Below are 27469 nucleotides of genomic sequence, written 5' to 3'. Positions count from 1 at the left end.
TTACCAACATCAGGAATCAGAGAGGAGAGGAACATCACTACATATCCTAAAGATATTAATAGGATAATAAGGGAATATTTTGAACAACTTTAGGCCAATAAATGTGACTACTAAGATGAAATGGACAAATTCATTGAAAGATACAAACTACCAAAGCTCACTAGAATAAATAAATAACATGAATAGTCCTATCTCTATTTTAAAAATTGGATTTGTGGCTAAAAACCTTTCCCCAAAGAAAACTCCAGGCTTGATGGCATCACTAGAGAATTCTATTGAATATCTAAAGAAATGATACCAAATCTACACAAACTCTTCCAGAAAAAAAGAGGAAAGAACACTTCCCAGCTCATTCTATGAGCCAACATTACCCTGGTGTCAAAACCAGTCATCAGAAGAAAACAAAACTACAAAACCATAGCCTTCATAAGCATAGATCCAAAACTCCTTAACAAAATACTAACATCAATATTTTAAAAGGAGATCATATCATGATCAACTGGGATTTATCCCAGGAATGCCAAGTTGATTCAACATTCACAAATCAGTAAGTGTAATTCACCATATCAGCAGTCTAAAAAAGAAGCATGTTTAACTTTTTAACACCTGAGGTTCTAGGAAGTATGTGACATAGAACACATTTTGGGAAGCACTTGTTTGTACCATCACCAAACTAATGATATCCTAATGATATCGTTATCCTAATGCTTTGGCCTTGACAGGCCTATTCCTATCCTTGAAACAGAGAGTTTAGGACATCTATAAGCTTTTGTTCCAGTCAACAAATAATTTATTGAGCACCGAACTCAGTGCCTAAAACTGATTTGGACACTAGGAATACAGCAGTAAACAAAGCAGTTAAAAACTCTTTTCATGGAACTTAAGGCCTAGTTCAACTATCAATACATTTATAATTTTAAGTAAAATTCCTAATGGCCTGTGTTTTGATTTTTTTTTTAACTCGGCAGTTTCCTTCTGATTCTGGTTCATAATTAATCACTCTGCCTAAGGAAAAGCACACTTGCCTCCAAGGCCCAAATCGTTCCATGAGAAAGAGGTTTTTCCCCAGAACATGTTCATGAAGCAAGCATTCATTACAAATAATGAAGACTTCACCAGATTGGCCAGTGTATGTATACAGTGCTCATACTGCAGCAATCAGGAGCATTTTAGAGTTCCTCACTTTTCCTGCAGCGAGGCCAAACCTTTATACTTGGGTGAGCCATTTTCCTGGACAAATCTCTAAAGCAAGTCCCTTAAGACCATCACACAGGGACTGGAAATAACAACTCAGGGAAAGAACCTCTTCAAGATTCATGCATTAATATAAGTTAAAGAAGTAGGTGGACTAAATTTCCATCCAGTCAATACAAATTGTTCTGGTCCTCAGATGACTTCATTCTAACTTTGGAAGACTTCATCAGTCTACTTGACTAAAACACAAGCACCTAAGACAGGTTTAGGAAATGAAAATCAGCTCTCCCACTAACTGATGCATTTTGTACCATCCCACAAGATAAAAAAACGAATCTAGTAAAAGGCTTACACTAAAACAACTGTGTGAGAGTTGGAAGGGGCTTTGAAGTCATTTGAACTTTCTATTCTGTACTGGAATTCCTTCTACAGCATTCTTGATTCATGGTCAACTATCTGGGCCCCTGTTCAAACAAGTCCAATGACCTTGTGAGGCTACCTATCCCACTGGAGGACAACTCTTGCTAAAGTTTTGTTATATTGAACATAAATCTGCTTCATGTAACATTCAGTAAACACTATCTGCACACTGGAATACCTCAGATTAAGTCTCCATTTTTTTTACATTTGCCCCTCAAACACCTGAGAAGAACCATTATGTCTTCTCTTTTCCAGGCAAAGTATCCCTATTTCCTTCAACCACTCTGCATTCAACAGTTTCTGAAGCCTTCACAAGGCTCACTGCCCACTTCTGAATGCATTCCAGTTTGTCAGTGTCCTTCAGAACAGGAATAACTTTTTGGCTTAATGCTAATCTGAAAACCGCCTATTCAATGACATGTGGCTCAATCTGTTAAATGTTATCCTTATCTTATCTGATATTGCTCCATAAAGATAATGAAAAAGAATAGTTATTTCAGGATAATCAAATAGGTAAGGGAAAGCCACATTTAAATTCCTAAATATGGATCTAGAAGAAAAATGGAACTACACATGAAAACATTACATAAAAAGATGGAGGAAAGCTGGCTGATACTGCTGATGCAGAGACAAGCAGACATTTTACTCCCTAATGAAAGACATGAGAAAACACAAAATTCAAAGATTCTTGCCAGTGCAACCCAATACACATGTCTGCCACAGATTTCTGAGTCAACATTTGCTGAAAAGGGCTCTCAATCTTTCAATATGGAAAATTATACCTACATCTTCCTACCCAAAATATACTAGAATGTCATACTTTGATGTTTTCATGTTACAAATTTAAAAAATGAAGGTTACAGGAAGTAGACACTGCCACATCACAAAAGAGTTTTTAAATGCAAATATTAGGGACTTAGTTGAGGTCACAAGGGAACCAAGAAAAATCAGAGACTAACTTAAACAGTGAAGAAATTTTCCTGATGAGTTAGTAATCCTCCAAATGGTAGCCAACTTTGCCCCTGGAATCATAAAAATACGGACGAGACAAAGCATATGGAAGCAACCAAGTGGAACTCAACCATCAAGAAATGAATAAAACAGTAAATTTTTTCTCTTTTCTTTCTTTCTTTCTGCTCTCATTTCCCTTTTAATTTCTTACTTTCAAACAAAACACACATTTTAAGTTTTTCAATCCAAATGTATTATCGCAAATATTTTTTTAATAAAGGAAAAGATCCTGGTTAATAATATTACCAAATATACCAGTGATTATCATTTGTCAAGAATTATGATGTAAAAAAAGATAACTTTAATGAGCATAACTAATATTTCATTAATGATTAAGAAGACACTTCATAACCTTAGGGTCTCAAGGACATCATTATAACCTAGTTATGTGTGTGCTATCTTCTATACTTTTCAAAGCCCCTTACAAACAAAATGCTTGTGGAATCACTGTTCAATTTATGTAAAACGGAGATTACAGAGAGAAGCCTATATTTGCTACAGTGAGAATTGTTAGGAAGAGAGCCAGATATTATAAGAAGAAACTAAAAGTAAAGTTCACAATAAAATTGAAATTCTAATTTTGCTCCAACTTGTTAAAATGGTGTAACTGGAATAATTTAGTCATTTTGGGCAAAGTTATAATGTTTTCTAGAAAAGTCTTCCCTACTGCTTTATGTTGGTTTGCTTTAATATATAACTTATGACTGATTAGGCTTATCCCACATTTAGCAACCTTGAAAAGTATTAAAAGGTACTTTTGCCATAACTGTAGAGAGAAACAGTAGTACTAGGAGATAACTGGGCTGAGAAAAACCCAATGACTTGTGTTTTATTATTTTAATTGGTTAGAGGCATTGCTATAAAAGTCCAGGGGCAGTAGCACCTGATGTAGAGAGGACATTCATTCATTTATAGCAAGTACCATAAAACAGATAACATGCTAGGCCAAGACCTGATTAGGAATGACACAGTTAGCAAACAGCCCTCATAATATGAATTACAATAAATCATAGAATTGATTAATTTTAAAAATGCTTATTAGTAAAATTTTAAAGGAAGTCATTACAATGACCTAGGGAAAAATCACTTATGAATCACAGAGAGTGTTTCCTTAAGAGCAGTCCCCATCAAAACATTTGGCCCATCTAACTTCTGAGAACTCATCTATATGGCATAACATGTAGCAAAGACCTGGAAAGACCAGTGTTATTGGATTGCCTGCTACTGAGATACTTCTAAGGAATCAGGTTAAGGGAGTAGAGGGACTATTTCAGCCCCACATGCTGTATAGACCTGACCTGGAACGGGGGGCAAGGGGACAACAACATATTCTGAAGCTCTCAAAATAATATAAGCATTTCACAAAAAGCAAAGCAGAAGCTTTAAAAAATTCTTCTGTGAAGAGCAGAAAGCACAAAGCTCAAGAAGAAAAATGAAAACAACTTAAAAGACTTTACCCATTTACTGTATTTCAAAGGTCCTGTGAATCCCATGGCTTCTATTATCTTTGTGAAGGCACCAACCTTCTCCTCAACAGGCTGTGGGGAATCCTTGGTAGAAGAAAGCTATTTATTCAAAAAGAAGGAAACCAAAATTAGTTGCAAAAAAGTTTTTTTAAAAGAATGCTTTTATTTCTCACTAGGGTCTAAGGGCATTTTTTATTGCTTAGATTTTTTTTTTTTTTTTTTAACCTAGAATTTTTCATTCTCATTTTTCTGGGTACCTTATCACTCAGTACAAACACATCTGGAACCCTAATAGGTGTCCTCTAAATTCCAGAGCAGACATACCCACCTCACTGACCATATGTCTATGAACCCATGTCTAGGAAATGATAGATTTGGGGTATCAGAATAAAAGTTCTATGGAAAAGAGTACTTTAAAAAAGAAATCTTGACCCCCACCTCCCAAAGAACAATTCTGAGAAACATGTTCTATGTTTATTGACATTATGGGAAAAGGAAAGAAAAATACTGTCTGAAAGCAGTCAAAAGTCATTCAAAGTCATAATCAATCAAAGCATGCACTGAATAAATGTTTTTAAACTCTTTTATTTTTTATTAATGACTATAGGAGATACAGTTTTGTAGTTTGCAAATAAATTCAAAGGAAAACCTATTCTAATGCTAATCCTCTCTAAATGAAGGCAGGCTATACATCCAATAAGAAATTCTCCATCAGTTAAATATTACTTTATTTTTAACATATAAAAAAATCTACGACACTTTTTCTCTAAAGTGTTTTCTAAGCAAGAGAGTACAATGGAAGAAATATAGGACACGGGATCAGACACCTCAGGTTCCAATATTCAGTTGGTCTGTCTCTTCCCATCCTTGTGACCTCGGGCAAGTCACTTTACTTCCCTGAGCCTCACCTTCTGCATTTGATAAAATTTCTTGCCTCATCCAGCTAACAATTTTGCTGAATTTCAAGTAAGAACACTTGTGTGAAAGCACGCTATAGACACAGAAAGAACTTGTAAGTCTCACCTTATTTGTGGTATGATACTTCCTACTTAGCTGAATGTCTACTACTGATCCACCACATGCTAGGGCCTGGCTCATCTGGGGCCACTGGGGGATTTAAAAAAAAAAAAAAAAAAAAAACAGAGGTAAGCAACACTGAGCATTCACTTAGAGGGTTAATGTGATCAGAGTTGTTTCAAAGTAAAAAATACAGAATCTTTCTAGCCTTGTTTAACTCAATTCCTAATGTTGCCTACTACACGCTCAATAAACATCTGCTGAATATCTGAATAAGTAAAAGAACGTAAAGTACCTTTCACAAAATAGGTACTCAATAAACAGTAAAAGTCTTCATCATCACCATCATTATCAACATCATTGTCGTTCAGATCAGAACTGTCTTCCTCCAATGTTCACACTGCATTTGAAAGCACTTTGGCAATATAATAGACATTAGTTAAAATTATATGCCAGGCACTATGTATCTGCCTTACCTATGTTACCTTATGTAATCCTCACCACAATCCTACCAGGTTGGTATTATTATAATCAAGACGAGTAAACATAGTTTTGAAAATAAATTCCTAAGGAAAAAAACAATATGCAAGAGATCCTCATTGTAGCATTGTTCACAAGTGTGAAAACTGGGGAATAAGTCCAATAAGAAAGGAGGTGGTTAATTAAATTAAGGTACAGTCACCCAATGGGAAATCAGATAATCAGATTTTTAATAGGCTTTATTTTTAAAAGCAGTTTTAGGTTCACACCAAAAATGAGCAGAAAGTACAGACTGCTCCCATATACCCCCTCCCACACAGCCACAACATCCTCCACTATCAACATCCCCTAACAGAGTGGTACATTTGTTACAATGGATGAACCTACACTGACACATTATCACCTAAAGTCCACAGTTTACATTAGAGATTATTATTTTTAGCAACATGAAAACACTTATAATATGTATAAAATTATAGGTAAACACATGAATGCATAGGGGCAAGTCTAAAAAGGAACACACAGAAATGAAAGAGTTATTTTGCTATGCTGGTAGAATTACGGAAGAGTTTAAGAATCTAGTTTCCAAACTCTCAGTAATGTTTTATTTCCTTTACAATATAAAGGGGTGGGAAAGGAGCAGCAGGAGGGTTCAATTCTGGCTTATTCCAAGAGATGGGACACATGAAATGAAAATGATTTTTTCTTTAATCCTAATGAAGGAAAAAAATAGAATTTCTAAATGTGGAGAGTTACTATTTACTTTTCTTTCCAAACAAGGATATTAAAAGATTAGTCAGGATTCTTCTGGTCAGTCCCAAGAACACTTATGCTTTAATTCACAGGTATCAAGCAGGCTTTGTAACACAGAGACTAAACACAGAACACCTCCCATTACATCACATATATCAGTGTAATGGTCCACTAGAACATGAAGCACTTAAACAGGCTCAAAGAACACAACTAACAGCAGTTTCAACAAGCTGTGCTTTGGGGCAAGGTGTATGTCATGATCTTTTTCTTCCCCTATAGCTCCTTACTTTTTGTATTACCCATTCTTGCCCTTGCCCCCCGAAAAGATTCCCTTGACCTTTAAAAACATTAATTTTTCCTCTGTTTAAACCAAAAAGATATCAAGTAACTTTCTGTGAAAAAGAAAAAATACCCCAAAATACTCAAATGTCACTTTTTCAAAGAGGCCTTTTCTGACCACTTTATCTAAAATAGTTTCTTATCATCCCATTATTCTCTATCATAGCAGTACCCTGTTCACTTTACTCATAGTACTCATTACAATGTACAATTATATATTTATTACACACTCTTATTTTCTATCACCACCACCAAAAATATCCATGAAGGTAGGAACTAGGTGTAGTACCAGAATCAAGTACAGTGTATTATACACAGGAAACCCTCAAACATTTGTTGAATGAACAAACCCAACCACCTGTATGGTTATTTCTTATTATATCCTTCTTGTTCTTATCCACACACATGCCATGCATACATGTTTCATTTATCAAACCTTTATTAAATACCCACAATATGCCAGCCCTTGTGCCAGTTTTTAAGATAAAACAATTACTATCCTATGGAGCTCATAATGTTGTGGAGAAGAGAAAGAAAACTCACTACACAAGAAAGAGAACCGAATATCACATTTAAAAATGTTTAAAGACCACCCACCAAACACACACACACACACACACACACACACACACAAAGTGCTAGAAAGGATACAGAGCAACTAGAACTCTCATACTCTGCCGATGGTAGTGTAAAATAGTACGGTCACTTTGGAAAATTATTTGGCAGTATCTATGAAGCTGAATGTATACATTCTTTAAGATTCAACAATTTCATTCCTAAGTGTATATCCCAACAGAAATGTGTACATATATTCACAAAAAAACATGTACAAGAATGTTCATAAAAGCACTATCAATAAAAGCCCAACTGGAAGCAATCTAAATATCCATCAATAAGTAAATGTCATATAGAGTGAAGCAGGTCATAAAGAGAAAAACAAATATCATATATTAATGCATATATGTGGAATCTGGAAAACTGGTATAGATGATCTTATCTGCAAAACAGAAATAGAGACAGACGTAGAGAACAAACGTATGGACGCCAAGTTTCTACTATATGGCAAAGTGAATCAGCTATATATGTACATATATCCCCTCATTTTGGGATTTCCTTCCCATTTAGGTCACCACAGAGCACTAAGTAGAGTTCCCTGAGCTACACAGTAGGTTCTCATTAGTTATCTATTTTATACATAGTATCAATAGTGTATATATGTCAGTCCCAATCTCCCAATTCACCCCACCCCCCTTCCCCCTTGGTGTCCATACGTTTGTTCTCTACGTCTGTGTCTCTATTTGTTTTGCAAATAAGATCATCTACACCATTTTTCTAGATTCCACATATATGCGTTAATATATGATGTTTGCTTTTCTCTTTCTTACTTCACTCTGTATGACAGTCTCTAGGTTCACCCACATCTCTACAAATGACCCAAATTTGTTCCTTTTTATGGCTAATATGCCGTTGTATATATATACCACATCTTCTTTATGCATTCCTCTATTGATGGACATTTAGGTTGCTTCCATATCTTGGCTATTGTAAATAGTGCTGCAATGAACATTGGGGTACATGTGTCTTTTTGAATTATGGTTTTCTCTGGGTATATGCCCAGTAGTGGGATTGCTGGGTCATACAGTAGTTCTATTTTTAGTTTTTTAAGGAATCTCCATACTGTTCTCCATAGTGGCTGTATCAATTTACATTCCCACCAACAGTACAAGAAGGTTCCCTTGGGCTTCCCTGGTGGGGCAGTGGTTAAGAATCCGCCTGCCAATGCAGATGACATGGGTTCAAGCCCTGGTCCGGAAAGATCCTGAATGCCACGGAGCAACTAAGCCCATGTGCCACAACTAGTGAGCCTGCACTCTAGAGTCCACAAGCCACAACCACTGAGCCCACATGCCATAACTACTGAAGCCTGTGCTCCTAGAGTCCCTGCTCCGCAACGAGAAGCCACTGCAATGAGAAGCCTGCGTGCCGCAACAAAGAGTAGCCCCCGCTTGCCACAACTAGAGAAAAGCCCGTGCGCAGCAATGAAGACCCAACACAGCCGAAAATAAATAAATAAATTAATTTTTTTAAGAAAAAAGACATATTAAGATTTTGCTTTTATTTTTTGCTTCCTAAAAGGTTCTAAAAATGAAAAGACCTCCCTGATAGAGAGAGGGAGAGAAGGGGAGAGAGAGAGAGGGAAAGAGACAGAAAGAGAGAGAGAGAGAAGGAAGGAAGGAAGGAAGGAAAGAAGGAAGGAAGGAAGGAAAGAAAAGAAAGAAAGAAAGAAAGAAAGAGAAAGAAAAGAAAGGAAGGAAGGAAGAAAGAAAGGGAAAGAAAAAAGAAAGAAAGAAAAAGGGAAAGGAAAAGAGAAAGGAAAGGAAAGGAAAAAGGAGGGCAGGACTCAAGCAATTCTTCAACACTATATGTATCTGGTCCTTTCAGCAAAGCTATAAGCTCCACCAGGAGACAGTCTATCTTATACTTCTTTTATTTTCTGTCCCATTGCTCAACACCATTCTGGGCATGGAGTAGGCACTCAATAAAAACTAGGTGGAGTTTTTTTTTTTTCCAAATAGAAGGACAATCTGGAGAAGGTCCAGAAAAGAACCACAGGAATGATCAAAGAGATGAATAAAAGGTCCTAGTGGAAAGGTTAAAATAAATTGAAGCTGTTTAGCTTGGAGAAAAAGCAACTGAAGAACTAAGGAGTAACCTAGAATAACAACACTTGAGCTGGAAGGAATCTCAGAGATCTTCTGGAAGGAATCTCAGAGATCTTCTAAGTCCAACCTTTTCCTTTCACAGATGAGGAAACTAAGACACAGGGAGAGGGTGCAACTTGCTTAAGGTAGTTTTAGGATTAAAAAAAAAATTTTTTTTTAAGTTTCAATTTACAAGGTGAGGAGAACATTTACCCAAGTAGCATGAACATAAATAGCAACAAAAATAGCAGTTACAAGTTACTGAAGATCTCCCATATGCCCAGCACCTGTACACTTGCTGTTTTACTTATGTTATCTCACAACAACCTCGAAAAGTTGATACTATTTTTTCCCATTTTAGAAATAAGAACACTAAGGCTCAAAGAAGTAAAGTTCATTAAGGGGTAAAACATGTATTCAGAGCTATCTTCTTTGCCCTATATCTAACTGATTTCAAAAACCTGCGTAGAGTTCAACAACACTGGCTCATGTACACTTAGCACCCAGATCTTAATTTCTGAATATTCCAAATATCATTCTCCAATAAAAGGAACCAGGGCTCCCGGGGGGAAACTGTTAACTCTAGGGCTAGAGCAAAGAAAATACAACATGAACCTGAAACATCTTGTGGTGCCAAGAAACAAGGAAGTGTTCAAAAAATGAAGGCACGTAGAAAGGAACTTGAAGGAGTTCTCAACAGCCAAACATGGAACAATTTGATCAACAAAATAATGAGAATAATGTATTATAACTCACAGAATAAATATCCATTAGCTCATACTGATACAAACAAAACAATCGAATAAATAAATAAATGGAGAGAAAGTGACAGCTCTTCCTTACAGTAGAATTCCAATCAAGAAATGTAGTAGGAAATGATGGAATTCAAAAATGACCATCAAGCAAACACCATAGTAATGACTGTCGCAGTCAAGAACCATAAATAGAATTACCACATGATACCACAATCCCACTTCTGGGTATATATCCAAAAAATTCAAAGCAGGATCTTGGAGAGATGCTTGCACACTTATGTTCACTGCAGCATTATTCACAATAGCCAAGATATGGCAGTAACCCAAATGCCCACTGACAGAAGAATGGATAAAGAAACTGTGGCATAGATATACAGATATAGATATAGATAGATAGACAGATACAATGGAATATTATACAGCCTTAAAAAAGAAAGAAATCCTGCTCCCACTCCTCACCCCTGGGTGCCCACAGACCCAACAATAAACCCTTATAAGACATTTTACACAAACATTTACAAGTTGTTGTAATAAATTATTCAGCTTAGGCTGCTTCATCTTTTGTAGTTTTGGGGCCTTTTCTTAATCCTTTAAAATGAACATCACTGATTGATCCTTTCAGTCACTATCTTCTAAGATCTTGGAAGTTTTGGAACATTTTTATATTTATGCAAAAAAAGGAACAAAATAGTTGAAATAAAAGTTTTTATCAAAACTCCACTTCCTGGGGCTTCCCTAGTGGCACAGTGGTTAAGAATCCGCCTGCCAATGCAGGGGACACGGGTTCGACCCCTGGTCCGGGAAGATCCCACATGCTGCGGAGCAACTAAGCCTGTGAGCCGCAACTACTGAGCCTGGGCTCTAGAGCCTGCGAGCCACAACAAGAGAAGCCACCAAAATGAGAAGCCCGTGCACCACAAAGACCCAATGCAGCCAAAAAAAACCCAAAAAAACCCCACAACATTGTAAATCAACTATATTTCAATAAAAATTATTTTAAAAACTTCAAAAAAAGAAAGTATGATGAGAAACAGGATATTTGCATAATCTCAAAGTATCTTCTCACAAGACACCTACTAATTACAAAGGGGAAAATAGTACTTTATAGTAGAGGAAGCTGACAGACACCAATTTAATAACCAAGTCATCAAAGTTAACATCACCAGTAATAACTGGCATCATGTATCCCCTGATGTGACCCACTGAGAAGGAAACAATATCACTTTTGCCAAAAATGCATAGCCTCAATCTAATTTTAAGAAAATATTAGATGAACCCCAATTGAGAGACCAAAAAAAAGGACATTAATGGGGGAAAAAAGTAAAATTGGAATAAGGTGTATAGATTAGTTAATAGTATCACATCAATGTTCACTTCCTGGTTTCAATAATTGCTATAAGATGCTAACATTAGAGGAAGCTAGATGAAGGGTATAAGGGAACACTACCATTTTTATAACTTTTCTGTAAGTTTAAATTATTTCAAAAATTAAAAAAAACTTTTTTTTTTTTTTTGCGGTACGCGGGCCTCTCACTGTTGTGGCCTCTCCCATTGCAGAGCACAGGCTCCGGATGCGCAGGCTCAGCGGCCATGGCTCACGGGCCCAGCCGCTCCGCCGCACGTGGGATCTTCCTAGACCGGGGCACGAAGGCGTGTCCCCTGCATCGGCAGGCGGACTCTCAACCACTGAGCCACCAGGGAAGCCCTAAAAAAAACTTTTTAAGTAGACTCATCAAAGTATGACAGAACTTCAAGAGGTTACTTAGAAAAGACAGATTAGAGTCCAATGTCCCTAGCCTTTTGAAAATGATAATAGGATTACAGCATTGGACATTACCTTAGAGATCATCTGATACTACCACTCATCCAATGGAGGATACTTTTATGTCAAGCCCCTAACATAGCCTTCCAATCATTGCTTGAATACTTCCAGTAAAAGTAAATTTACTTTGTTAAAATACAGCCAACACATCCCATTACACCACAATTCTAGTTAACACAAAGTTCTTCCTCATTCTAAGCCAAATCTGCCTCCCTGTCAGATATGTACCTAAGGATGTCATTCTGAAGCAGAGTTTTCCAACCAGGAGAACTCAAAGATGGGAAGATGTACCAGTGAGGTAACATCAATATGACAAAATGTCCAGTTTATTTATAATCTTGTCAGCATGAGATAAACAATTTTAAGTTATTTACATGGATGTTTCTCTATAATGCCATCCCAGAGCCTAATATAGTATCTGGTATATACTAGGTACCCAATAAATGTTTATTGATTCAAAGAATGAGGCACAACTCAGAGACTGATATAATGAGTTCCTCCTTCCACCATCTCTGCACACATTATTTACAAATGATTTAGAACTATAGGATAAATTCTACTAAAATTTTCCAGTGCACAGAAATAAAAATAAAAATAGAACCTAGCCCAACTCTGAAAAGAAACAGCTACACGACTACCCAAAGTAGATGCCTCTTTTGCACAAGCATATTCTTCATTCATTCAACATACATTTAGTGCCTTCTCTGTGCCAGACTTAGTGAGAAGCCCAGGAAATACAGGTAAAAATAAGACATGTCCTCAGAAGGGCAAGGCTTATACACTAGCTGGAGGGAATTACTCTATATTTTAAGTATTTTAATATATTTTATTTATTTATTTAAATTATATAATATATAATTATATACATCAAAAATAATTTTTCATTGCATTAAATATGAAAAAGAAAGTGAATGGCTATAAAAGGAATTTACATAAATTGGTAATGAAAATAAATTCCCAGTAGATAAACAGAGAAATGATGTAAATATGTAATTTTTACAAACCAGAATATAACTGATAAACAGAAAAATGTTTAACCCTGATAAAGAAATGCAAAGCAAAACAAGGTAACATTTTCTACCCAATTAGTTTAAATTTTTTTAAAACACCCAATTTAGGGGAGGTAATGATGAAAAACTAGTTATATAAACTTGCTGGTGGCAGTATAAATTAAAACAACTTTTTGGAGAGGAAAACTGCTTATACCCTTTGACCTAGGGTACACCCTCCTAGAAGTTCATCTTTAATAAATAATTAAAAATAAGAAATACTATATAACAATAAAATGGTAACCACATTAAAGTCTACAAAAAATCTGTAGATAATTTTAATATAAACAAAGGTTAAATAAATAACATGTAGCCATTTAAAAAATTAATTATGAAATCTATCTAACAACGTGAATAATGTCTGCTCTAATAAGTGAAAAAGCACCAGAACATAAAATTCTGTGGATATTTGTTAAGGTACCGAGGGAAAAAATTAGTACACACATACATACTTAAGGACTGGAAAAGAACCAGCAGATGTTTTCAGGTTTGAAGTCATGGGTGATTTTTATTTCCTTTATTACTAAATTATTTGTACAATTAACAAAAATCAGGAGAAAAAACTCTCAAGGAGGGTCCAAAGTAAACTACTTTATAAAGAATCATGTGATCAGTGGTAAACTAAGGCCTGAAATAATTGTTCCTTGGATTTTTATGTTCATAAAAAGGAAAAAAATGAAGAAACATTTCTTACCCCAAATAAAAGCGGCATAAAGTGGCTACAAAAAGAAAACTGAAGAAAAGTTAACTCTGAGATGAATATCTGGAAACACTCCCAACAGTAAAAATCATCAGACTGTAGCGTGGTATCCTAGGCTAAGTTCCACTGCTGGGGTATTTAGAAGCAACGCCCTAGACACCATACAGTAGGAATCAGTCCTGAGCTGGCACCACAGAGACCCAGAAGTGGTCTCATGAGGTTTTTCCATCACACAATTCGGTTGGTTAATCTATAAATACATGACATTTGCACATAAACACTAAGGTTTTTTCATACCAAGCAAAGGAATAACAAATCTTACCTGGGAAGTACCAGACAGAGCCCTGCCCCACTGTCCCTGTGTATGAGACACAAGTAGCAATCGGCTGCATACTGGAACCCACTGGGAGATGCTAATCCGGTTCCTCTAGAGAAAGAAAAAAATAGTTTGTCAGGAATCTATATCAGACTCCATGTGTAGAAGGCAAAGAGCGTACCTAAGTCTAGAAATTCTGCCAGAACAGGGCACATGAAAGGAGAATTTCCAAAACAGGACTAGGACCAAGCCTCCCCATGCTCACCTCTCCAAGGATAAAATGTACCCCTGCCTACCACGGACTAGACGAATTCTGGTGATAGCTGACCCAAACTGGAGGACATGAGCTCCCTCTCAGGAAAGTAACAAAATAAACCTCCTTCAGGCATTTTACAGTTAGCTTATCATTTAAATCAGTTTGCAATTCCTTTTCATAAACACTGATTTATAAGCTCTTCATAAAATCCCTTTACAGTGAACAGTGCCAGGATTACCATTAACCCCAAAAGGATGAAGAAACTAAGGCTGAAATTTTTATTTTTATTTTTTATTTTTTTGCGGTATGCGGGCCTCTCACTGTTGTGGCCTCTCCCATTGCGGAGCACAGGCTCCGGACGCGCAGGCTCAGCGGCCATGGCTCACGGGCCCAGCCACTCCGCGACATGTGGGATCTTCCCGGACTGGGGCACGAAGCCGTGTCCCCACCATCGGCAGGCGGACTCTCAACCACTGCGCCACCAGGGAAGCCCCATGGGCTGAAATTTTTAGGGTGGGAAAACACACTTGGGCAATTTGATTTCCAAGACAAAGGGAGATTAAGTGGCTGTTAGAGCTATGACTGAGGTCCAATTTTTCCCTCTGGCATTAATTGACCTCAAAAAGGTCTCTGGACTAAAGTGAAAGGTTAGGCTGGAGAAAGGAGAAGCTCTACCTTGCTAAATGAAAAGCCTGCTTTACTTTATGAAGCTGAAATACAACCCACTGTATAAATGGCATCCACGTACACAGCACTGGAAATCTCTATCCTAGAAGCCAACTTTGGGAGATCGAAGGGTTTCTTTCACTTGGCCTGTAGACTTTATAGAGCCATAATGAGGACTGGATATACAACTATCTGAAAACACTTTGCCAACCATCAACTACAATAGTAGGAGTCAAAGATCCGGATCCTAGTTTAAACTCAGCTACTTCAATATAATCTTTAGAAGTAATTACACCTTTATGATACTCAGTTTCCTCTTAACAAATATTAGTAATACTTATAAGCACTTACTATGTGCCAGGTATTTTTCAGGTACTTTACATATATGAACTCATTTAAACCTCATAATCACCACCCAATGACTTAGGTATATTGCTATTATCCCACGTATATGGATAAAGAAATGGAAGTATGGATAAGTAACTTCCCAAGGTCACATGGTTAATAAATAGCGGGGTTAAGATTTGAATCCAGAAAGCCCAGCTCCTGGATCCATGCTCATTTATGGGATGAAAGGGTAGAGGAAATATCCCCAAAGTCCCTTCTAGCTCTACCACTCTATGACCTAGTCTTGAACCAATTAAAATACAGCATAATACTATGGGAAGAGTCCTGTACTTGGAATCAGAAAGCACTGATTTGACTCTTGGCTCCCCTGTCAGTGAGCTATGAGCCTTTGTTGCCTCTTCCATAAAATAAATAAAAATCCCTACCTCTCAGGATTTTAAGGAAAAAAAATGTCCTTTGCAGTATGTCCAACTCAATAAATATTAAGTTGAATCTGAATCTCCATTTCCTCATGACTAGGCAGGAAGGGCCAGGGGTAAGGGGGAGAAAGGTATTAGAATTTTAAACCTAGAGATGCTTTCTAAAGTTGTGTAACTGTTTCTAATAGGTTACTCACAGCAACTTATGTTTCAAATTAAAAGTAAAGCTTAAAAATAGGATTTTATTTCAGCTGAGGTTTGACCTGTTGGGATTGTTTTCAAATGAGATACAATTACTGGCTTCTTGTTTACTAACAGCTGACACATTTACCAGATCATTCCATGTCAGATGTTCCTTTCCTAAAAATGTAAATACGTGCTAAGATGAAACTTCAGCAGATTCAGGCCCAAAGCGGAGTGGGGGTGGGGGGTGGGGGTAAGGTAAGAGGAAATTACAAGTAGGAACAATGCAAACTTTTGGAAGATTTTCTGAAGAATTTCATCATATTTTTTCCAATGTCAATAAAAATTTTCTCTGTAACATTTGACTCTACTTGGTTTCATGCCAATACTTTAAATCACATCTTATTAGAAGATAGTACTAATCAGCTGCTGTTTTCTTTCCTTCTCCAATCCTACAACAACAATTCTTTGTCGAAATCCTTAATTGAAACTGAGGTGTAGCAGAAAGGGTATCTGAATCGCAAGCCTACCATTAAATAGCTGTGTGACCCTGAACTAGTTACTCAAAACTCTGGACCTCCATTTTCCCTTACTTAAAAGTGGGAATAATAAAAGCTACCTCACAGGAGCGTCCCAAGGACCACCTGTAAAAGCACTTCAATAACAGTAAAACACACACACAAAGGCTTCACTATTGCTATTAACAACTGTTACTGAATTATGTTAAGTAAACTCCTCTTTCCCCAGCAAACTGTCACAGCAGCAAGAACCATTTTCTTAAAATATTGCTTTGAACCTGGAATTCCCTTTCTCAAAAGCTTGCAGTGCCTCCAAGTGTCTCTGTAGTCAAACTTAAACACCTGATCTTTACCAACTGGACTCCAACCCATCAATATACTTACATACTCTGCCTTGCATTCTCCACTCAGCAGTTCCAAAACCTGACTCATACTCTCTGGTTTGAGAATTACTGCTCCTCTCCACACAAGCTAATCCCCTTGGAGTTCCTCTGGGACTCTCTTCTTCTCTCCTACCCAAAGCATGAGCTCATTTGCTTCAACCTAGACTCCAGGTTCTGGTTCTACTGATTCTACTAAGTCCTTTTTCCTTTCCACCTCTCCCAATACTTCATTTATAAATATATATCAGTAAATCTGTGGAAGTACTTATCATCCTCTTATAGATACTAATACATTAGGTCTATAACAATTAGCAAACCTCAGTTCTCCCAAGTTCAGAAAAAAATTCCAGTGGTTAAAATCATTGCTTTAGGGCTTCCCTGGTGGCGCAATGGTTGAGAATCTGACTGCCGATGCAGGGGACATGGGTTCATGCCCCGGTCTGGGAAGATCCCACATGCCGCGGTACGGCTGGGCCCGTGAGCCATGGCCGCTGAGCCTGCGCGTCGGGAGCCTGTGCTCTGCGATGGGAGAGGCCACAACAGTGAGAGGCCCGAGTACCGCAAAAAAAAACCAAAACACATTGCTTTAACTTAGGATAGTATAAACACCATTACTCAGTGGGAACTGGTTTTATCATCCTTTTGCCTCATCAACACTTCAACCAAAATTTTAAAGATACGTTTTATGTTTGTATTTCCTGTGCATATTGTGATTTGCAGGTGATTTTACATCGTATTTGAAAATATTCTCACAGATCAGCTCTTTTTGTGACTACACTTTAATCAGTCCACTGACCAGACTCTTTCTTCATGTGGTTTTTAAGATACATAGTATTTTCCTTTGCTCACCCATGAGCTGGAAAAGGCTTTACAGGTAGTCAATTCTCCTACTCCCCAAAGTTATGTTTTACAAAGTGACCACAAACACTAAGTTAGCAAACACTGAACCATTGCTCCTAGGGGAAAAATACAGGGTTAGGTTCCTGCAAGCCTCTGGTCACAACATTTTCATCAACCAAACAATACATGAACTTGTTTTGTGTGTTTCTGTTTAAAGACACCTTATTTAATATGTTGTTGATTCATTAACACTGAACTCAGAGCCAATAGCACTAACTCGCTCCTGAACAAAACTCATCTATAACACACAAATCTTCTCCACAAGAAACATCACAGCCTTTTTGCACTTAGCAGCACTAGACAGCACTTCAGCACTACACCTGGGGGCGATTTTAAACAGGGAAATCACCAACAAAAGCACAAAAATGCAAAAAACATGACACTAAATTGACCATGAGAAGGATACTTGTTTACAGCATAATAGCTAAAACAAGAAGTCAGAGTATCACCTCAGCCAGGAATATGCATGTTGCAGTTCAAATTTTTCACCCCCTGCACGTGTCCACAAATGACTGCAAAAGCACCACAAGTATTGATTCGGGTTACAAATAAATTTTAGCAAGTATGTGAATTCACAAATACAGGAAGGATTTGAGCAAATCAGTAAATATATTAAGGATGAGGGATCAGGTTTCTATCAGAGAAAGGAGTTAACAAATATGAAAAGGCAAAAGGACAGAATAAACCCTGTGCTATTGGGATGGATTTAGAGTAACTGGTGTAAGTTTTTAATATACAGAGGTAAAGAAATCAACATATGTGTGTTTATGTATATGTATACACATACATATACTTCCTACTCCTGTACTGATAGGGCCTGGAAGCAATGACACCTCAGTTGCAATGACAACATGTAGCATCCAAACTTGGTTTCTAAATAGTAGTATTCACTGAAAGGAACTAGTCTTCTCTGGAGAAAAGTTGACTCCTGAATGGGGTTGAAGCTCCTCAAACCTTATTCACAAAGGTCTGGAATTATTTGATCTGTCTAGCAGTTCCTTGGAAGACTCCATCCGTCTTGAAACTCCTCCAGTATGATAACCATTTTCCCCAGGAGCGTTAGTGGAAAACAAATAGAGGCAATTGTTTAACTTTGTGGCTGCCTGAGGCAGTGGATAATACTTGGGGAAAACAATAGGCTAATCAAAAAGTTTAAAAGGAAATCAGAGGAATGAGATATGCATAGGGACCTTGAAAAGCTCTGACATATTCCCGGGAATTTGAAGGCCAAGCAGATGCACAGGTTTGTGCACATGCCCAGAACAGGAAAGACCTGAGACTGCTCTAAGCTCTCATCTCTGGTTGACCTTGAGGTGCTTCGCAAGCAGGAAGTGAAGGTTAAGGCAGAACTGTCAAATGACTGGCAGAAGGATGAAGGCATGCTCCAAAATGCACACAGAGCCCCTCAACAAATACTAAGAGACTCATTGGTTCCAGGCATTTAAGGAAATCTCCATCCAATCATTACTTGACCACTAAGCTAACTGGGCAGAGACCACATGACAAAGAATACAGACTTTACAGAATTAATTCAGAAAAGTCACTAAACAGAAAAATAACAACAAACTCTGGGAAAACAAAGTCCTGATTTCCAGAGGTGCCACATTATATTATTTAAAATGTTTAGTTTTCAACAAAAACTTGTGAAACATGTAAAACAACAAGAAAAGCATGGTCAATACAAGGGAAAATTTAAAAATCAGTAGAAACTGTCCCTGAGGAAGCCCAGACATTAGACAAACCAAAGACTTTGAACCAGCTATTTAAAAATTTCAAGATCTAAAGGAAACCATGACTAAAGAACAAAAGCAAAGTATGAGAATGGTATCTCACCAAATAAACAATATCAATAAAGAAAGAAATTTTACAAAAAGCCAAACAAAAATTCTGGAGTTGAAAAGAACAATAAGGGACTTCTCTGGTGGTGCAGTGGATAGGACTCTGCACTCCCAATGCAGGGCGCCTGGGTTTGATCCTTGGTCAGAGAACTAGATCCCACATGCATGCTGCAAGTAAGAGTACACATGCCACAAATGAGGAGCCCGCAGGCCGCCAACTAAGGAGCAGGCAAGCCACAACTAAGGAGCCTGCGAGCTGCAACTAAGGAGCCCATCTGCCACAACTAAGACCTGGTGCAAGCAAATAAATAAATAAATATTTTTTTAAAAAAATTTTTTAAAAAGAAAAGAACAATAAATAAAATTAACATTTCACTAGAGAAGTTTAACAGCAGATTTGAGCAAAAGAAAGAATCAGTGACCTTGAAGATAGATCAATTGAGATTATCCAGCCCAACGAACAGAAAGAAAAAAAAAAAATGAAGAAAATTTAATGGAGTCTCAGAGACCTACCAGCAAACATACCTACACCATCAAACATACCAACATATGTATAATGGAAGTCTCAGACGGAGAAGAGAGAAATAAGGAACAGAAAAAATATGTGAAAAAATACTTGCAGATGGGACTTCCCTGGGGGCACAGTGGTTGAGAATCCGCCTGCCAATGCAGGGGACATGGGTTCGATCCCTGGTCTGGGAAGCTCCCACATCCCACATGCCACAGAGCAACTAAGCCCATGTGCCACAACTACTGAGCCCACATGCCACAACTACTGAAGCCCACATGCCTAGAGCCCATGCTCTGCAACAAGAGAAACCACCACAATGAGAAGCCCGCACACCGCAACAAAGAGTAGCCCCTGCTTGCTGCAACTAGAGAAAAGCCTGTGTGCAGCAATGTAGACCCAATGCAGCCAAAAATAAATTAATTAATTAAATTTTTTAAAAGACTTTAAAAATAGTCCAAATCAAAAAAAATCTTAAAAAAAAAAAACTACAATGAGATTATCCTCTCACACCCATTCGGATGGCCACTATAAAAACAAAAAAAAGAAAGAAAGAAAATAAGTGTTGGAGAAGATGTGGAGAAATTGAAACCCTTGTGCTTGGCTGGTAGAAATGTAAAATGGTGCAGCTGCTATGGAAAACAGAATGGTGATTGCTCAAAAAATTAAACATAGAATTACAATATGATGCAACAATTCTACTTCTGAGCACATACCCAAAAGAAGTAACAACAGGGACTACAACAAATATTTGTACACCCATGTTCATGGCAGCACTATTTGGCAATAGCCAAAAGGTGGAAGCAACCAAAGTGCCCATCAACACATTAACGGATAAATGAAATGTAGTATATGCATACAACAGAATATTATTCAGCCTTAAAAAAAGGAAATTCTGTCATGCTACAACATGGATGAACTTTCAGGACATTATGTTAAGTGAAATAAGCCAGACACAAAAGAACAAACACTGTATGATTCCACTTATATGAGGTACCTAGAGTAGTCAAAATCATAAAGACAGAAAGAATGGTGGTTGCCCAGGGCTGGGTAGAGTGGGGCATAGGGATTTATCTTTTAATAGGTACAGAGTTTCAATTTTCGAAGATGAAAAGAGTTCTTTGGATGATGGTGGTGATGGCAGCACAACAATGTGAATGTACTTAATACCACTGAACTGTACACTTAAAATTGGTTGAAATGGTAAATTATGTTATGCGTATTCTACTACAATTTTTTTTTAAATCCAGTGTGGCTTTCTGCAATTTATACTACTATCAAAGAAAAGTAAAAATTATTACCAATGTCAAAACAGCTCATAAAACCATAAAAAAGCCCCAGCGCACTGCTCAAATGTCCAGTTCCTCTGCTAGATCTACTCAGCAATAGCAGTGTTTCAGTTTACTCCTCCTTCCCAAACCCATCCTTGGAGAAGGGTAAAAACTGGTCAAAAAGACAGAAAGAGGAAAAAGTAAGGGGAGACTAATGAGAATGTTTCAGGAATACTACTTCTCGGTGGTTCAATTTTCTTGTCTGCAAAATGGGGGAATAATAGTGCCTACCTTTTCAAAGGGCTGTCATAAGGATTTAGCAAGTTCACACATATAAAGTATTTGAGTGCTTACCACATGGTAAACGCCCTATAAAATGTTCCCTATCAATATTATTGCTCGAGAAATCTCAACATTTTTGTTTCAACTACAACTTATATTTCAGCTCCCTCTCCTGAACACCAAATATCCAGCTGCAAAAACAAAAACCAAACAACAACAAAAAAAACACCAACAAACAGAAAACCCCCAAAAACTCCAGCTAGATTTTCTCAGTGAAGAACACTGCTATTAACTCAGTCATCCTAGGCTGACCTGGGACAAGCTGTTAGACTCTTCCCTCTCCCTCATCCTTAACATCTAATCTCTCATCAAGCTCTGTAGACAATTTCCTCAATACCTCTTGCAACCATCCCTTCTTCTTTAACCACACTGTCCATCTCCCACTTAGTACAGGCTTCATCACTTCTTCCAGGATTACTTTAGTTTCTGACTGGCCTTGGGGACTCTAATCTCAGCCCTCTCTGACTGACCCATCTGTTACATCCACCCTTGTTACAGGGATCTATTAAAACAAAAATCTATGTTTTTTGTTTACTATGTGGATTGGACTTTTTTTTACTTTCAAATTAAAAATTTTTAATTTCAATTTAAAAATAAGAGAAGGAACAAAGTGTTCCCCTGATCAATGGTGGCTGGAAGCAGGGAGAGCAATATAAGGATTGCAAAAGGGCGCAAAGAAATTTTGGGGAGTGACGGATATGTTCGTTATTTTTATTATGATTATGACTTTTCGGGTGTATACCTGTGTCAAAACTTATCAAATTATACAATTAAATAAGTGTGATTTACTGTACGTCAATTATTCCTCAATTTAAAAAATTTAAATAAGAAAAAAAACAAGAGTAAATGCATCAAAAAAACCTTTAAAAATAAATCTTCCCTTCGTTTAAAATACTTCAGTGGCTGCCCTCTGCCTCAAGATAAATCTCCAACCCCTAACTATGACATGCAAGGCAATGTCTCCTCTACTGCCATTTCCCCACAAGTGCCCCCGAGTCCAGCCTGAGCGATTTACTTAGAGCGCCTTTGTTGTCTAGCATAGTAGCATAAGCTAATGCTTCTCCTCTATTTCCTTTCCCCTATTCCCCATCTAATGCTCCCTCATTTAGTTTAAGCATCTAAATGCTTGTCCTCAGGCTGGGTTAGGTGCCTTTCTACTCTGCTACCACAGCACCTAGTTAAGACTTCTATCACAGCATTTCAAGAATTGTTATCAGTAGTTTTCTTTTCTGTCTCTGCTATTAGATTATAAACATGAGAATAAGTTCTATGTTTTTCATCCTCAGTCCCTTGGAGAGTTGCTAGAATGCAGTGAACACTCAAAATAGTCGCTGAATTAAAAGGAAGGGAAAACAAGCATTTAAAATGTCATTTGTATCAACTGATTCTCTGATCAACCCTATCAAACTTACCCTCAAGAAAATCTGAGGCTCAGAGAAGTTAGGTGATTTGCTCAAGGCTATACCCATAGTAAGTAATGGGGCCAAGCTTTCAAACAAGGCTCTTCCGACACCTAGACAGGTGCATTTTCCTGTATTTGTGAATTCCTCACAGTGCCTAACCCTAATGCCTCTTCAGCATAACCCTAATGCCTCTTCAGCATAGGTGATCAATAAATATCTGCTACTTTCATGTTTACTGTAACTCTCTAGTCCTAAGGGAGTTTCTGTTGCTTTGTCACACATTACAACATATGATAAGAAGACTTCAAAGAATTACAGTATACCGTATAAAGTGAAAGTGACTTTCCTTACCTAATCTTGCTTTCCACCTAAAAAGATGAATAGAAAGGGATAAATGGGGGGTAGAAAAAGATTCAACTAATAGAAGGCAGTTAGAAAGGTGGTTTCACTGGATGCTACCAACCAAGAAGAAAAGATCCTGTAACCATCCACATGCTCAGCAGCATGCTCAGCTGAGGAAGTCACTAACTTCCAAGACAAGTCAAGGTATTCATTTCAGATCTACAGCCCAATAAAATTCTCATCTTTCCCCCGCAAAGTATCTATCTTAAAAACACCTAGGATGGGACTTCCCTGGTAGCACAGTGGTTAAGAATCTGCCATGGGTTCGATCCCTGGTCTGGGAAGATCCCACAGGCCGCAGAGCAACTAAGCCTGTGCACCACAACTACAGAGCCTGTGCTCTAGAGCCCATGAACCACAACTACTGAGCCCACATGCCACAACTACTGAAGCGCGAGCGCCTAGACCCTGTGCTCAGCAACAAGAGAAGCCACTGTAGTGACAAGCCTGTGTATCATAACGAAGAGTAGCCCCTGTTCACAACTAGAGAAAGCCCGCACGCAGCAACAAAGACCCAACGCAGCCAAAAATAAATTAATTAATTAAAAAAAAATACATCAAGGAGGGGGACTTCCCTGGTGGTCCAGTGGTTAAGAATTCACCTTCCAATGCAGGGGACACAGGTTCAATTCCTGGTCAAGGAACTAAGATCCCACACACAGCAGGGCAACTAAGCCCATGCGCTGCAGCTACTGAGTATGTGAGCCACAACTAGAGAGAAGCCTGCGCACCGCAACTAAGACCCCAACACAGCCAAAATAATAATAATAATAATAATAAATAAATATTTTTTTAAAAAACAAAACACTTAGGAGGGAATTCCCTGGTGGTCCAGTGGTTAGGATTCTGCGCTTCCACTGCCAGGGGCCTGGGTTCGATTCCTGGTCAGGGAACTAAGATCTCACAAGCCGAGCACCATGGCCAAAAAAAACCACTTAGGACATCCTAGTTGCCATTTCCTCAGCAGTCCTCAGATCTGAATCAGTTCCTGCCCTGGCATCAACAATTACTTCACCAAGTTACTTTCTGTAGATTACAGGAGCTATTCTTCAAAAAAACTTTTACTACGCAACAACAGAGGGCACTGCACTTTGCTAGGCTGACAAGGAATACAAGAAGTAAAATCACAGGCCGTGTATGCCACATATAAAAAGATTAGACACAAATATTTCTAATATCAGAACTCAAAAGAAAGCTAGAGGCAGGAATACACAGTGTCTGCTATGAAAAACAATCTCCTTGACCCAGTTTTTTAAAGACTTGATAAAATTATAAATTCTACTATCCGTCCATGATTAGGACCCAAGCTCTGTATCCTCCTAACTCTTGTTCTCTTTAATTTCTATAAGTCAGAGTCGGCTAGAAGTTCAGGACTGAATCACAAGAGGTGCAGCAGCTTCCCATATGGGTGTTAATTAGTCGAGTAGTTCTTCATCACTTATTTCATTCCTTCAACAAATCTTTACTGAACACCTATGATGTGCCAGACACTGTGCTAGGCAGAGTGAAAACGACAGATATGACCCCAGTTCTCGTGCAGCTTTCACTCTAATAGCATATAAGAGTATTCCACTTAACTACAGAGTTAATAATTGATCTACTGATCTCTGAAACAAACCCAAAGAACCTCAGAATCCCAAAGACTTGCAGATTTACGTCCTCGCTTTGCCCATGGGAACTCTGAAGCCCAAAAGTGACTTGCCCAAGGTCACCCTGAGCGTTAGTGACAGAACAGGAACTAGAACCCGGGTCTCCCGAAACTACAATCAGTGCCCCACGCGCTGCCTCTCTCCCTGAGGGGAAGGAGTCACAGGTGGTGACCAAGGAAAAGCAAGCTTCGTCAAATTTATATCTGACGTCAGTCTCACGCCTTCTCCAAAGAGGGGGAAGCCACGGCCAAACCGAGGGTCGGGGGAGGTGGGAAACTGCCTCAGTTTCCCCGAAGAGATGCGGCCGCGCAGCCTCGCTACCGCACAGGCTCCGCTCCTGCACTTCCGTCCAGTTGCTCCCGCCCCTCCCTCTCCGACTCCAACCCGGTGGCCCGGTGGGCGACACCACAAAATTACTCCTTCACTCACAAGGACTCGCACCAGCAACGCCATGTTTCTCGACAACCATTTCCGGGTGAAAGGTGGGCTTCCGGAGTCCCCGCTGCCACCACCCCTCCCCTAGGTCGTCTTTTCGCCGGCGGATGCCCGGCAACGGCGGCGCAGGCGCACAGAGGTCGCTGCGCACACGAGCGCGCGCTTTCACTGCTGTGCGCGAGGAGGCAGGGCCTGGGGCGCGGCCGGACGGTCGGGACGCGCGCGCGCCTCCCGCTCTCCCTAGTCTCCGCCAGACACGTCACAGAGGCTCAAGTCATCACAACACCTGTCCTCTTTGACCTCTGCCTCGGGCTTTTCATAGCTCTTTCATTAACCCACCTCACCCAGCCTCAGTCTTCAGCACCACCTTGTCGGAGTCCCTCTTTCCCAGACTCTGTCCCCACAAGGATTCCCCCCTTTTCACCGATGGTTGAAAAGAACAGAATCCTGGGAGAATCCTAGCACTTCAGAACTCCCTAAGGGACTTCCCTGGTGGTGCAGTGGTTAAGAACCCGCCTGCGAATGCAGGGGACGCAAGTTCGAGTTCTGGTCCTGGAAGATCCCACATGCCACGGAGCAACTAAGCCCGTGCGCCACAACTACTGAGCCTGCACGCCGTAACTACTGAGCCCATGCTCCTAGAGCCCGTGCTCCGCAACAAGAGAATCCACTGCAATGCAAAGCCCATGCACCGCAATGAAGAGCAGACCCTGCTCGCCGCAACTAGAGAAAGCCCGCGCGCAGCAATGAAGACCCAACCCAGCCAATTACTGAAAGAAAAAAAAAAAATCTCTAAAACGAGCCTGAGAAAGAGTAGGAGGAAGAACAAAGGGCATGGCTGAGTCCTGAAATTCAGGGGAAGAGGGTGGTCACCTGCTGACCTGAGACCCGAAGGAGGAACTTTAGGGGCTTCTGGTTGGTTGGTTGTGATTGGGAGCATCTTTGAGTATTGATAGGAAATTATTATAAAGATGAAGATACAGAAGAAAGAATCAAGGACGCAAAGAGTTTCCGCAGGAGGTTGGGAGAGAATGGCCTTGGCTAGAACACCTCTTGCATTCATTGTATCCCAAGAACAGTAGAGGAGAGAAGGTGTCAGTGCTCCTGGGGTGACTGGGAGCAGAAGGGCAGGGTGCTGAAGGACTCCCTTCTCTTTCATTCAGTCAACATAGACCCACTGAATGGTCACTATGTGCTGGACACAAGACAGGTGTGGATACTGGCTTCCTGGAGCTCATAGACCTGGGGGTGGGGAGGTAGAGGCTGGAGGTGCTGTGTCACAAAAGTCTAGTAAGCCGATGAAAAAAATAAAAATAGTTAACAATTGTGGTAAGTGCTATGAAGGGAACAACAAAGAGCTAAATTAGAGAATAACATGCGGGGACTTCCCTGGTGGCACAGTGGATAGGACCCTGCCCTCCCAATGCAGGGGGCCCAGGTTCGATCCCTGGTCAGGGAACTAGATCCCACATGCATGCCGCAACTAAGAGTTCACATGCCACAACTAAGGAGCCCGCCTGCATCAACTAAGACCCAGCGCAACCAAATTAAAAAAAAATAGTAATAATAACATGGGAAGGAAACTACGCTTTAGAAACTACCCTTTAGATGCTTTGCACTCAAGTGGACAGCTTATGTGTTTGGTATTGGAAACAGTGGTGTAGCGCTCCCACACATAAGTTAGGACAAGTTGCATCACATATTAAAAAGGGGGGTTTCCCGGCTTCCCTGGTGGCGCAGTGGTTAAGAATCCGCCTGCCAATGCAGGGGATACGGGTTCGATCCCTGGTCCGGGAAGATCCCACATGCCGCGGAGCAACTAAGCCCATGCGCCACAACTACTGAGCCTGCGCTCTAGAGCCTGTGAGCCACAACTACTGAAGCCTGCGCGCCTAGAGACCATGCTCTGCAACAAGAGAAGCCA

General features: G+C 39.2%; 1 protein-coding gene across 3 annotated transcripts in view; it reads right to left on the bottom strand.

Annotated features, from left to right (window-relative positions):
• Positions 1–25651, bottom strand: part of UQCC1 (ubiquinol-cytochrome c reductase complex assembly factor 1) — a 91054-nt gene extending 65403 nt beyond the window's left edge. For all 3 annotated transcript variants that reach the window (XM_027078472.1, XM_027078473.1, XM_027078474.1), the window contains exons 1-4: positions 25540–25651; positions 14031–14135; positions 5115–5198; positions 4083–4190 (exon numbers count right to left, since the gene is read on the bottom strand). In XM_027078472.1, the coding sequence (XP_026934273.1) occupies positions 4083–4190; positions 5115–5198; positions 14031–14135; positions 25540–25563 (321 nt within the window). In that variant the 5' untranslated portion in view covers positions 25564–25651. The remainder of the gene's footprint in view (positions 1–4082; positions 4191–5114; positions 5199–14030; positions 14136–25539) is intronic.
• Between the last annotated feature and the right edge of the window lie 1818 nt (positions 25652–27469).

This window comes from Aethalodelphis obliquidens, unplaced genomic scaffold, assembly GCF_003676395.1.
Source record: "Aethalodelphis obliquidens isolate GAN/ISIS:26980383/991018 unplaced genomic scaffold, ASM367639v1 scaffold42, whole genome shotgun sequence".
Classification (NCBI taxonomy): domain Eukaryota; kingdom Metazoa; phylum Chordata; class Mammalia; order Artiodactyla; family Delphinidae; genus Aethalodelphis; species Aethalodelphis obliquidens.
Note: the sequence above shows the minus strand (reverse complement) of the source record. Positions and strands in the feature narration are given on the sequence as shown.